At 49.4% G+C, this 14412-nt stretch overlaps 1 protein-coding gene across 1 annotated transcript in view; it reads left to right on the forward strand.

Moving 5' to 3' along the window:
• The window catches only part of LOC135810328 (thimet oligopeptidase-like), a 30151-nt gene that overhangs the window by 11524 nt on the left and 4215 nt on the right, over window positions 1-14412 (forward strand). Inside the window, exons 13-21 of the mRNA XM_065323816.1 lie at window positions 212-328; window positions 964-1105; window positions 1608-1627; window positions 2117-2182; window positions 2414-2518; window positions 2824-2931; window positions 7136-7212; window positions 8216-8319; window positions 12396-12478. Of these exons, the coding sequence (XP_065179888.1) occupies window positions 212-328; window positions 964-1105; window positions 1608-1627; window positions 2117-2182; window positions 2414-2518; window positions 2824-2931; window positions 7136-7212; window positions 8216-8319; window positions 12396-12478 (822 nt within the window). The remainder of the gene's footprint in view (window positions 1-211; window positions 329-963; window positions 1106-1607; window positions 1628-2116; window positions 2183-2413; window positions 2519-2823; window positions 2932-7135; window positions 7213-8215; window positions 8320-12395; window positions 12479-14412) is intronic.

The raw sequence follows: 14412 nt of genomic DNA on the forward strand, positions 1-14412 counted from the left end.
AATGTCTTATTGGTATGATACATTCCACTTCTACTTCAACATGCCCATTGCTGAAGCGATGATAGCGAACAAACTTGTGCAGGGATTACACCATTCAACAGCTTGCAAGGCTGATGAACTGACTGCCACTAATTTAAGCCTGGTCAACGCCACACCGCTGATTGGAGTGGCTTTTTCTGGCCTGTATATCCCCTATTTTGTGTTGTTGTAGACTCGCATGGCTGGTGGCAGTAGTGAAGTGAACACGTTTCTCACATCGCTGTCCGATCGCCTCACCCCTCTCTGGGAAAAGGAGTTTGCCAAATTACTGCGCTACAAAGAGGAAGAGGTAAGCTTTGTGAGTGTGTGTGTGTGTGTGTGTGTAGGCACGCACGTGTGTGTGTGAGTGTAAGTGTGTGCATGCGGGCACGGGAGCGCGTGTGAGTGTGTATGTAGCGGGGGCTGCGTGTGAGAGCTGAGTTTAAGATACGTGGTGGCAGAGTTAAAGTCAACAAATTTTCAGCGCAAATTTATTTTCGGCTATTTTCGGCCTGATCATATTTGGCCGAAAATTTGTTGCAGCCGAATTTTTGTATTGCAAGGTTCAGTGTGACAGTGTATACAGGCATCAGCAGTACAGGCATCAGCAGTACAGGCTGGAAATGTGTTTTAGCGCTGGGAGGCCGAAATTTGAATGGACTGAAAATTTGTCGACTTACAGTACGTCACACTACCACTGCAAACTCCATCATTTGGCACGATCATTGTCGAGGAACTCTTCTGAAGGGCTTGGTTGCTAAGCTTTTAACACCATGATAACTGTTATGCAAGTTTTCTACTTTATGCAATTTGTTCTTGCTTATCTAACTAACTGAAAGCTGCGGGCATTTTTGGAATTTGAAATGTCTTCTTTTTCTCGTAAAAAATTGAACTCGGATGTTGAGCCAACTCGTAACATTTTTGCCCGTCTTTTTTTTCTTGTAGTGTGCAAAACTCGGTGTGCCGTTTGATGGTGAAGTGCATGCGTGGGATGTGAATTACTACAAGAATCGTATCGAGGAGGAAGAGTACTCCGTGGATCATGACAAGTACAAGGTCTACTTCCCCATGGAGAAAGTCACGGAAGGTCAGTACTACTTCGAGTAGTAAGCATGCAGGGGTGTGTGACCGTAGTTACTGGTACCCGGATGGTATATAAAAGACCAGGACTCTGCCAACCGGGTTATGGTTGCAGTCGGGAGCACTGTGCGTTCTCGCCTTGTAACATGCTGTCGACATCGATATAACTCGGATATAACTCACACAGTGCACCTCAAGGTCGAACAAGCGGTGCAACTTAAATTCGAGTTTGACGGATTACACATTGGAACTATTCGACAGTCCCGGGCATTTCTAATTGGATGTGACTTGTAATCGGGGAAATATGGTTCGTGTTTGTGTCTGTGTCAGTGTGACTGCGTTTTGTTGTCTTGGACGTGTTGTAAGCTGTTTTGTGTGTGTGTGTGTGTGTGTGTGTGTGTGTGTGTGTGTGTGTGTGTGTGTGTGTGTGCGTGTGCGTGTGTGTGCGTGCGTGCGTGCGTGTGTGTGTGTGTGTGTGTGTGTGTGTGTGTGTGTTGGGTTGTCTTCAGGACTGCTGCAGATCTATCAGGTGAGCAGCAGTTGGATTTGTGTTGTGATGCAGGGTGTTTTCTGTTCCTTTCCTTTCCGGCAGTAGCAAACTTTTCTTGTGATGTGCTAGAGATGTACTGTTGTGTAGCTACAGGACTGAATTGCTAAGTTTCCCGGCGCGGCTGATTGGCTTGGTTCCCTTGGTTACCTTGCCTGTAGAATGTTGCAAAAGAAGGAACACGAGTGACACGCACTCACTCACTCGCTCTCCCTTTCTCGCGCTCACTCTTGCACTCGCCGACTCACTCGGTCATGCATCTGTACACTCGTCCTCGGAGCCTTGACATTCTCACTGTCACCCGCTCGCTCACCGTCCCTCACCCGTTCACTAACAGCCTTTCTTTCCTTGGTGTGTGTGTGTGTGTGTGTGTGTGTGTGTGTGTGTGTTCTCTGTGTCTCTCCCTCACCGTCACTCGCCCATTTACCAACACCCTTTCTTTCCTTGGTGTGCGTTCTCTGTCTTCTCCAGGATCTTCTCGGAGTAGTGTTTACCAAAGTTGAAAATGCAGACGTCTGGCATCCCGATGTTACAATGGTAATGCTGTAGATCTTCGTTGACTTCTCTCTGCCCAAAGTTGAAGCAAATGTTACCACTTTCAGTTGAGCGTGTAGCGATTGCTGACTGCATGTGTGATCTCAGGATTTTTTTTAGCTCTACTGTGCTATTCACCTTTTGGAGCGTGACAATGTTTAGATCACCTTCATGAGCGTGTGTGTGTGTGTGTGTGTGTGCGTGCGCGTGCGTGCGTGTGTGTTCTCTGTTCAGTATCACGTTACTGAAAAAGAGAATGGCTGGATGCTGGGTTCGTTTTATCTTGATCTTCATCCGCGCGAAGGAAAATACGGGCATGCTGCATGCTTCCCGTTGCAGGTAAGTCTTCGTTTTCTTTTGTTGTTGCTGCCGTATGTGCGTGCGCGTGTGCATGCGTGTGTGTGTGTGTGCGCGTGCGTTCGTTCGTGTGTCTGTCATGTTGCCCGTGTTTCGTGTGCACTACCGAGCGTATCCGCCTGTTTGTGTATGTGCCCGTCCGTCTGTGCCTCTGTCTGTGTCTCTGTCTGTGAGTGCATTTCAATGTGCACAACCTCTATTTCGCTTAGCATGACCGAACGTGTTAATGTGTGTATACCTAAATGTGTGCCTCGCTGTCGTGTGTGTCGCTGGTGTGGTCTGCCCAGCCCGGTTCTAAGCTATCAAACGGCGAGCGTCAGGCTGCCGTCTGTGCGTGCGTTGCCAACTTCACGAAGCCGTCGGCCGACAAGCCGTCACTGCTGCTACACAACGAGGTAGGGTTCCGCCAGCGTGCCGTTTTTGAATTCCAACACTTCCAGAGCTGCTCACTTTTTTATGTGGGTAGACATCTAAATGGGTCAACCCCCTGCCGGGGTAGAGGGAGACAGCGCACCGATTAGAAGCCAGGACAGTATTAGAATGTCAAAGGTCCGATACATCAGATTACGGCACATTTGTAAACAATTGAAGTAAGGTAGCGGAGCAGATTTTCGGTCGGTTTGTCGGAGCGACCTGTAAAAATCAGAGCGTCTCCGAAAAATCTGAACAAGCCGCAGCCCTGCACTTCTCGCTGTTATAAGGTGGTTAAGGAGAGTCACCCAGCTTGAGCTAAGGACTCGGTGTGTATCCATTCATCGCTGGAAAGTGGTGAAACGCACCTCAATGTCGATCTCAGCTGCGGAAAAAAGACATGAAGGAACTGTTGTCGTTCCCTTGTCGCCAGTTGTGCCTGGGTGAGCTGGATACTCGGTTATGTTAGCGGCGAAACACGGCTGACTGTCAGACTAGGGCTGTTACTGTGTGTACAGTGCTACCCAATGGAGTCCAATCGTGTGAATCGTGTTTGCGGCCTGCACTCTAGTTCACACTTCTCTGGTCCAGGGCTGCAGAGTGCACAGCGCCCGCTGTGGTATCCACTTTTCTTGATTGGATTTCATTGAGCAGGACTGTAGTATCCCGTGATGGCTACAGGTGCTCAGAGAGCCAAGACATGCAAGCGGTGCATGTGTCGTGTGTACCGTATTTTCCAGAGTAGAAGCCGCTCTTTGAACACTCGAAATCCAACCAAAAAAACGGGCTGCGGCTTATACTCCGATGATCAAATTAACGGTGATAAATAGATAGATGTCTGTATTTCGTGGCAAAAATGGGGGAGGGGAGGGGGGTGCGGTTTATACTCCTGAAAATACAGTAGTTCTGTGTTCTTGTGCATGCACGTGCACAATACCAGCGATGTTTCCAATGTCGGTTTGGGAGCTGGGAGTCCTAATACGCTGAGGGTTGATTTTGATACTTCTGGGGCCCGGTACTCCTTTCTGCTGCAGATTACCTTGACGACAGACTAAACCACTGTTGTCGAATTTCCACCTCGTGGTTTTGCACGTCCACCCGCACACGTATGCGCGCGTACTTACCACTTTGCGATTTTGGTGCAGGCTAAGTTTGATCGGCAGCGGCAGGTTGGGCTGGTGCCGGGACGGTAGCAGTAGCTAGTCTTGTCATGTCCCGTCCGTCAGAGGACACGACAACATCTTTTGAATGGAATGATGAATGGAACCTGTAGGAAGGCATCTTTGCTCAATAGCAAGTCTTTAGTCTTACGAAAAGCTATCTATGGTCCGTCCAGCGGACGACTCAACAACATCTTCGGAATGGTACGTCATGTGAAACTTGTGCAAAGGCATCTTGGGATTGAAATGTAAGATGGAATTTGTGAGAAAACATGATAAATCCAGGTTGAGCTGGTGTCGGAACGGTAGCATCTGCGAGTCTGGTCATTTCGCGTCCGTCAGAGGACACTACAACATCTTTTGAATGAAATGATGAATGGAACCTGTAGGAAGGCATCTTGGCTCAATAGCAAGTCTTTGTTCTTACGAAAAGCTATCTATGGTCCGTCCAGCGGACGATTCAACAACATCTTCGGAATGGTACGTTATGTGAAATTTGTGCGAAGTCATCTTGGGATTGAAATGTAAGATGGAATTTGTGAGAAAACATGATAAATCCAAGTTGAGCTGGTGTCGGAACGGTAGCATCTGCGAGTCTGGTCGTGTCGCGTCCGTCAGAGGACACGACAACATCTTTTGAATGAAATGATGAATGGAACCTGTAGAAAGGCATCTTGGCTCAATAGCAAGTCTTTGTTCTTACTAAAAGCTATCTGTGGTCTCTCCAGCGGACGACTCAACAACATGGTACGTCAGGTGAAATTTGTGCAAATACATCTTGGGATTGAAATGTAAGATGGAATTTGTGAGAAACCATGATGAATCCAGGTTGAGCTGGTGTCGGAACGGTAGCATCTGCAAGTCTGGTCACTTCGCGTCCGTCAGAGGACACAACAACATCTTTGGAATGGTACTTCGTGTGAAATTTGGGTGAAGGCATCTTGGCAGTCAAAGGTTGTGTGTTCTTACTAAAAGGTATCTATGGTCCATCCAGCGGACGACTCAACTATGACAACATCTTGGGAATGGTGCGTAAGGTGAAACTTGTGAGAAGACATCTTTGAAATCCCCCTTCTTTGTCCTTACAAAAGCTATGGTCCGTCCATCCGACGACACAACAACATCTTTGGAATGTAACGTGGTATGGAACTTGTGCGGAGCCATGAAGCAACCTTGCACTAGAGTAACGAGAATGTCAGGACACATTCGGTCTACCAAAAGCCCCATCGTCCTTCACTTTCTTCGAAAGGCATCCATCTTGCTCTCCACATTGGCTGCCGTTACTTGTGGCCATCGGCGTGTAATGTCCCCTAGCTAGTGATGCTCTCAGCAATCAGGGTTGGCTTCTCCGTGCTGGCCAAGGTGTTCCCGGAGAAGCAAGCGGACGCTTTAGCATTGCGACGCACCATCTCTTTCTCCGGGCTTTGGTTGAACAATGACTAGGGCATCGTGAGGTGGACATCCACCGATCTTCCAGTGTTTGTGAATTCGGTGAACTCTTTTCGGCCTTTTCTGCCGATTATGATCGGTCTCCCGTGTTGTTCCTGCACCAGTTGGCCATAAAGGATTCTTGAGCTCATGCTCTTTGGGTCTCTTTCCTCACACCATTCGGTTGGGTGTACGCGTTTTCACGTTGGTGCTTGATTCGAGGACTTCTTGCTCACAGATAATCATGATGTGTTCCTCCATTCCTGATCTTGTTCTGCGTAGTTGCCACCATTACAGTTGCTCTGCTTCATCTGCACCTGCACCCACCGAGCCTCGACGTCTCCAGAAGACTCCTCTTCCGACGACGACAATTGCACAGCAGCACACAATTTCATTCCAACGAGCGCGCCGAGACGGTGCTGGCGGGGCCTGCCATGCTTCACCGACCAGATGTCTGGGTATCTTCACATGGCAGGCGCACCAAATGGAAGGGAAAGCGTAGGCACGGGCGAAATGAAAGATTTAGAATAGGGGGGGGGGGGGACCTAGCAGAGAGTAACACATAATCAAACAATTACTGTTTTCTGATGATCGCTTAGTGCGTGAAACTCAGGGTTAAAACACTTTTTCCGTCCTCTTATTGTTTGTTTCAAATACTCAAACAGATAATGGGAGTGAAGAAGAGTGTCAAATGAAGGGTGCAATAAGGGTAGAAGTGGAATTTAGCTGCTCAGAGTAGGCAGCTATTTGGCTTGATCTGCTAGTTTTGGCACCAGGTCAGAGTTCACTATTCAAACGTCTTCCGGGGATTTATCATGCTGAGCAAGACAACCAGCCTTCATAGCACTGTAAAATGCGTTTGATCCCTATGCTGTGTCGCTTCCCAGCTACTGTTTTGGCTGGGGACTGGAGTTAGACCCCGGTTACCTAGTTGCAGCATGATGTGCAGCAACAACGTGCATGATCATGCTTGCCGTGCTGGATTGGGTCATGCTTGCCACGCTGGATTGGGTCATGCCTGCCACGCTGGATTGGGTCATGCCTGCCACGCTGGATTGGGTCATGCCTGCCACGCTGGATTGGACACGTTTCATGTGCAGGCATAACCTGTACTGGCACGTATATTGCACATCAGTGCATGCGTCATCCTCTACACACTGTATTTTGACGTCGACGCTTTATAGTGGGTTCACAGGTAGAAATCTGCCAGGGGTGAAAATCGGAGGGGGTGGAGGGATAATAGAGGGGGTGGGGATAGGGTGGAAATTAGAGTGTATGAGTGTGGGAGGGGGGGGGGGGGTAATAGAGAGGGTGGACATTAGAGTGTGTGTGTATGGGGGGGGGGGGGGGGGGGTAATAGAGATGGTGGAAATTAGTGTGTGTGTGTGTGGGGGGGGGGGAGAGGGGACGGATCAACAGTACTTTACGGTACTCTGCTATCGATCGTGACATGAAAATATATATTCAGACACTGGTTCTTGGTCATTCATGTCGACACAAATTGTGGTGTTTGTGAAGATCACCTAGTGTTTGTGTGTGTGTGTGTGTGTGTGTGTGTGTGTGTGCGTGCGTGCGTGCGTGCATGTGCGTCTGTACCCAGGTGGAGACGTTCTTCCATGAGTTTGGCCACGTCATGCATCACATCTGCTCCATGAACGCACAGCACTCTCGATTCAGGTACACTAGCAACATGATGTGTGTAGCTACCTGTTTCCTCTTACCAAATGCATATACCGTAATGTCGCGTATAAAAGCAGGTGCTTACGACCGTATAAGCCGGGGTTCAAACCATGATTCTATTCAAGGTATGCTTCTATTCAAACCATGCTTCTATTCAAACCATGCTTCTATTCAAACCATGCTTCTATTTAAGGTATGCTTCTATTCGGAACACGCTTCTACATGAACATCATCAGTCTACACTGTGCAGTGCGTACTGATACACATGTACTGTGCAAATTGCACTTGTATTTTGAAGAAAGCGGCTTCTATTCAAATCATGCTTCTGTGTCACGGCGCGCTTCGAAAAATCGGCTTCTGTTCGAGTCGTGCGTCTATACAGGTCATGCTTTTATATGCGCCTCTACAGTATCTCCCAAGAGTGTGGAAATGCAGTCTATGGGGGTGCGAGTGCAAGGGCAACACTATACATCACCTGACAAACCTGTACACACATGAAAGCTAGAGTTGTCCGAGTATATCATGCACTGCTGTTGAAAAGTATGGCAAGCTCTATAAGTGCCCTTGTGTACGCCGCTCTGCCTGAATCAGGTATTGAGAACTTTCGCAGAACCTAAGCTTACTGCCTCTGTGTATGTTTAACATACTGTCACGTCTTGTATTAAAGCCGCCCTCGAATAGAAGCCGCAATTTTGGGCCCATCAAATCACACAGAAGCCTGGTTTTAGTGTTGACATACATAGAAATACCTGTCTTGTATAGAAGCCTGTCTCATATAGAAGCCTGCAAAATTTCCCCAAGAAAGTCCTAGAAGCCTTAAAGGCTTTTATACAAGACTTTACGTTAGTTTATTTGCTATCATGGCTTCAACACGATGGGCAGGAGTATGAGTATGATGACTGTTTTTATGCGTTATGAAGTGCAATTAGCACTCCGAAAATTCCGCATTCTCTAATGTATGTACGCGTATGCTTGTGACTGTGTTGGGGCTGCTGCACAGTGGTACGCGTGTGGAGCGTGACTTTGTCGAGGCTCCGTCTCAGATGCTGGAGAACTGGTGCTGGCAGAGAGAGCCGTTGCAGAGGATGTCCGGACACTACCAGAGTATGTCAACACACACGCACACACGCACGTGCACACACACACGCACGTGCACACACGCACGTGCACACACACACGCACGTGCACACACACACGCACACAGACATACATCTGGCTATGAAAAAATCGATGCAGCCAAAAAAATTAAAAATAGGGATTCACTGGCCAGAGAAAAACCACTTCAACCAGCTGTGTAGTGTAGACCAGGCTAAAATTAGTGGAGGTCAATTCATCAGCCTTGCAAGCTGTTGAATGGTGTAATCCCAGCACAAGTTGCTATGTCTAACATAGCTTGTTGGCTATCATCGCTTCAGCGATGGGCAGGAGTATGAGTGTGAGTATGATGCAGCGAATGGGATTTTCGGTCTTTGACCACTTTGGTGGATGTGATCTACTCATCTCCCACGGCTGTAGGAGCTGCATCTGTGGGTCTGATCTACTCATCTCCCACCGCTGTAGGAGCTGCATCTACACCTTGTTACTTAGAGGGTGGTGATGTTCCTACGGATGCGGAAAACTCGGCCTTGAGCCGTGAATTTGTTTGTTTTGCTATGATCTTACAGCACTGTCAGAGCTACCACTTTTCTGTTGGTAGACATCTAAATTGGTCAACCCCCACCCGGGGGGGGGGGGGGGGGGGGGGTAAAGGCAGGCAGTACACCGTTTAGAAGCCAAAACATTTTTAGAATTTCTAGGGTCATACCGGTACATCAGACTTAGGCACTTTCATGGACATTAATTGAAGTGGAGCAGATTTTCCGGTCGGTTTGTCGAAACGTCCTGTAAAATTAGAGCTTTTCCGAAAAATCTAAACAAGTCGCATCCCTGCACTGTTGTGTGCTGTGCAACTGATGGGATCGGTTTACTGAGTAGTATTCAGCGCTTGTGCAAAATTGGGAACGTCACGTTTTTCGGAGCACAGGAAATAGGTCTCGACAGTCCATATACGTTGGCATCTCAACATAAAAACGTAGAAAATAACATTGTTCTGGTGTCGTGGCATGACTGCGCGCACACTCTTTCTACAGTGCGTTTCAAAAATATAGACGCGTGATTTAAAAAAAAAAACGTTCGGCCAGCATCTATACCACATAAAATCTGTGATCACGTTGTGCATAAATATTTTCGAAATTGGGCGTTTGCTATCCGATCGCTTAAAAATCTATATGAGAGCGGGAAGGACCGGAGCAATATTCCGAAAAAATTCTCGAAAAGCTCCAGCCGAATTTGTAATATTTCAAAAAATACCGTGCGTCTATATTTTTGAAATGGACTCTAGCGTTACTAAGATTCTTGTCTCTACGCCGCCTTTTTTTCTAGGGTGTCACACTCGATTGTAAGTCGCATCCCCTTCTTTGCCCATGCGGTTTAGTGTCAAAAGGTGCGACTTGTATTCGGGGAACTACGGTGCGTGGCTGTCGGCAAAGACATGGACTCCTCCAGTTGTCTCAATCTCTTGGCCTATGACGTTGCTTAGTAGCGGAGGCCGAACACGGCGTTAGCTTGTCTATACCATACTCGTACTTCAGAAGTACAGATATGCACATCTATAGCTGAATTCGCGTTGTCCTCTGTCCACTTTCTTCCACTGCTCTATCCCTACTATGCGTTGTCTAGCAGTCACACTTCTGGCCCTCCTAACCGCAATACAAATGTGCTGTCGTTTGGTGTGTAGCGAGTGTGGCTTATCGCTGTGCGAGAATGGTATCTTCTCGACGGCAGAGCGCAGCGACAGAGGCGAGAAGTATTTTCTCGTCACAGCGGTTTTTTTCTTGTGTTTTTTTTCTCACAAGTGAGCAGTCATCTGATCAATTTCTTTTTACTCGTACATCTTCACATGTTCTCTAAACCGCTGCGCATGAGCACGACTGGCCAGTCGTCTTGAGGTACCCACCCTCCCTCCCTGCTTTTTGTACTTGTCAGATTAGCCACTTGGGGTTTTACACCCGGTTTTTTCCCTAAAAAAAATAATGCGTCCGTCGGCGCGAGGGTTTTTTCCCGGCTGGCTCGGCCCAGACGAATTAATCTGACGGTCCCAAGTGGTGCTTCTGGTTTTCGGTCATTGCTCTCTCAGTTGCTGCCATTGCGTTGCTTTCATAGAATATCCATGTGCTCTGTCCCTTCTTCCGCTATTCTACAATTCCGCATCCTTCCATGTAAAAGAACGTGGTGTCGCACTTCTGGCCCTTCTGCTACAAGATGAAGTACAGTCAAAGACACGCATCATTTGCCTCCTGTTCCTACAGGGGTGTGTCTGTAGATGTGTACGGGAGTGTGTGTGCCTGCGGGAATGCGTACGGGGGCTAAACGGGCTCGTACAACACTGCGAAACGAACGACACGGACCACGGGGACAGTTGCGCCTTCGCGTCATCCTGTGAGTGGAATGGCGACGGCGGCGGCATGCCCGGGCGATGTAGGCCGCTTGTAGTAAAAGAAGGTGTATAGCCACGGTGTGGACTACAACTACTACTACTATTGCTATTAGTCTTATCTACACATTTACAACTCAGTCGGCTTTGTAACGGTTACATTACTCAGAGGGGAAGTCACCAGAGAGCGAACAAGAACAAGTCATCAACAGACTGAGGAGATCGCAAGAGAGAGAGAGAGAGAGAGAGAGAGAGAGAGAGAGAGAGAGAGAGAGAGAGAGAGAGAGAGAGAGAGAGAGAGAGAGAGAGAGAGAGAGAGAGAGAGAGCTGACGTTGGAGAGATCGATTGACTGAGGAGATCGCAAGAGAGAGAGCTGACATCGGAGAGATCGATTGACCGAGGAGATCTCAAGAGAGAGAGAGCTGACATCGGAGAGATCAATTGACTGAGGAGTTCCCAAGAGAGAGAGACTGCGCAAGCGCAGCCTTTGGGGTATATCTAAAACCATGGAGGGAAAAGGGGTGCATGCAGTAAGAGAGACAGGGTGAGCGGGAAAAGGGGTACAGGACAAAGGTCAGCGGGGGGGGGGGGGGGGCATGAATATTATGTAGGGGAGTGTGTGCGTATGGGAGTGTGTACGGGGCTCATACAACACGCCGATCTTGCCCTTCGCCGCTGTGTCCGTTGCTGACGGCGACGGCGGCGTACCACCTCTCGCGCATCTTCTCTTTGTAGTCAAAGAAGGATATGCTCTGGGCTTACTACTACTTATTACTACTATCATTGTCACGCAGATACACTACAACTTGCTGGTTCAATGGTACTTGTACATGTAGTTATATCAAGACTAGTCGGAGAGGAGGAGAACTAACACACTACAGTAGAGTCGCGCGCCCAAGAACGTTGTTTCCAAGCCTGGGACGTTCTTATTTTTCATGAAATCTGGCTACATTCTTATAGCACGTTCTTAGAAACAATCCGTACTGGCTCATAGTTATGTATCCCACAAGCTACCAGAAAACCAACACCGCCGTTCTTAGCTTTAGGCTGTGGCGTTCTTAGAATTTCAGGCTGGACGTTCTTCAGCGCACATGACTCTACTGTAAAGGAGAGAACTAACACACTGAAGGAGAGGAGAGAGAGTGAGAGGGTACGACTAGTCGAAGACTAGAAGAGAAGACTAGAGAGCGGAGAGAGCAAGGCACGACTAGCGGAGAAGAGGAGAGACCAGACTGAACAGGCACAGCCTTGGGGGTATATCTAAATCTTACTATGGAGGGAAGGGGGGGGGGGGGGGTGCATGCGGCAAACAAACAACAATCAAAAACAGAGAGACATTTCTGGACCTTTGGTTCCGGTTGACATGCAGGTTCAGGCCGAATGGTTATTCTCTTGATCATCATCCCTCTATAAATAAGTCACGTGACCACAGCATATCCCACCTTGTGTGCTCATGTGCTTCATCATGTTAACACAACACCCCCCCCCCCCCCCCCCCCCCCCCCCGTTTTTCTACTGTGGTCGATGGGGTGGGATGGGTCGTGTGGTGTGTTCTGATGTGGTATGTTGTTGTGTGATGTGTTGTGCTGTGCGTTGCGTTGTGTTGTGATGTGTGGTGCATGGTGTGTTGTGATGTGTTGTGTATGGTGTGTTGTGCTGTGTAATGTGTGGTGTGTTGTGTGTGGTGTGTTGTGTGATGTATTGTAGCTGGTGAGCCACTACCGGCAGAAATGATTGAGAAACTGGTGGAGTCCCGTAATGCCAATGTTGCTCTCTTCATGCGAAGACAGGTAGGTATTGACTTTTTGCGTGTGTGCGTGTGTGCACATGTGCGTGTCAGTCTGCCTCCACTTATTTGTTTCCTGGTGCATGTTGTACATGGCTTGGCATCAGTAAATATATTACGACACGGTACATTTCCCCGTGCATTCTGTGGACATCCAGATTTGGCAATCCCAATCTGGTGGACGCCAGAATGCTCTGCAGCAGTTGACAGAAAGCGCAATGCCTGGCGGAAATTCCGCGATGACCCCAGAAATGGAGCGCTCCAGTGTACGTACAAGCTAGCATTCCTTGACTCAACAAGATGTCTAGCAAGAGCCAAAGCCAGACATCTCGACCATGTCAAACAACGGCTCCGGACGGGCAGCCTGCAGGACAGAGAGTGGTGGAGCGTGATTAAACGAGTTGGAGGGCATGGCCGGGACAGCTCCATCCCAGTCCTGGTTGACCCCGATGGCATGGAATGCACCAAAAGCCACGACAAGGCTAACGTCATCGGGAAGTACTTTGCCCAGAAGTGCAGCCTAGACGATGACTTTGCAGAACAGTCGGGGCCGTTCCCGCATGTCCGCCAGCGCACCGCAAATAAGCTTGCAACAGTCCACTTCCGCCAAGCCACCGTACGCCGGACACTCCGAGCCCTGAACCCAAGTAAAGCCACAGGGCCTGATGCAGTACCTGCTAGAGTGCTGAGAAAATGTGCCGACTCTCTGGCCCTGCCCCTATCCGAGCTGTTTACCCTGTGCTTCTGCAGTGGTCATCAACCTGCCATGTGGAAAGTTGCCAACGTCGTACCGGTACACAAAAAAGGCCCCAAGACGAACCCCAGAAACTACCGACCGATATCACTACTGCCCATAATGTCTAAGTGTATGGAGTCCATCGTGAACCGCAGCCTGTCCAACTTCCTGAAGAAGAATGACATCCTTTCTCACAGGCAGTTTGGCTTTCGCACTGGACTGGGAACCTCTGATCTGCTGATTGCTCTTCAGCATGAGTGGAGCCTTGCAGCTGCAAGTGGAGGCCTCGTCAGGGTACTCGCAGTAGATATTGCCGGGGCCTTCGACAAGGTCTCGCACAACGGCGTCCTCCACAAGGCTGAGCGGTGCGGCATAAGTGGCCTCCTCCTTGCCTGGCTCCGGAGTTACCTGACAGACCGCCACATCCGTGTCGTCATAGGTGGCCAGTCTTCACCGACCCACCGGATCCAATCTGGCGTGCCACAGGGCAGCATCCTCGGCCCCACCCTCTTCCTTCTGTACGTCAACGACGCAGAAGACCACCTGCCTGATGGGGCGAAGCTGGCTGTATACGCCGACGACACAACTCTCTACAAGTGCATCACCACCCGACTCAGACTGCCAGAAGAGACAGCAATCCTCCAGCAGGCAGTAGACTCACTGGCAGCATGGGGAAGCAGGTGGAGGATCAAGTTCGAGCCCACAAAGTCGCAGGCATTGACCATCAGCCACCACTGCTCGCCAACCCCCCCCCGAACGCAATACGCTTCCAAGGAGCAGTCGTGCCAGAAGTAGAGGAGCTCAAGCTTCTTGGCGTCACCTTCGACAGGCAGCTGGCATTCCGCAGCCATATCCGACAGCTTGCAGCACGCGGAGCCCAGCGGCTCGGCTTCCTCCGTAAGGCATCGGCTGTGCTAGACCCAAAGCACTGGGCAATCGTGTACTGTGGCTTCGTCCGCCCTGTATTAGAGTATGGCATGCTGGTGTGGATGAGCACAGCCCCCACCACCTTGGCCCGCCTCACTGCCATCCAGCGCCGTGCCCTGCACATAATTGGAGATGGATCATACCTCCCGAGCCTCGACATTCGCCGTACCGTAGCAGGGCCCTGCTTTCTGTACAAGCTGCACTTTGTGGAGGGTCCGGAAATGGTGAAAGCAATTCTGCCACCATCAGCAGCCGCACCGCAATGCCGCATGTCG

Source organism: Sycon ciliatum, chromosome 2 (genome assembly GCF_964019385.1).
Source record: "Sycon ciliatum chromosome 2, ocSycCili1.1, whole genome shotgun sequence".
Lineage (NCBI taxonomy): Eukaryota > Metazoa > Porifera > Calcarea > Leucosolenida > Sycettidae > Sycon > Sycon ciliatum.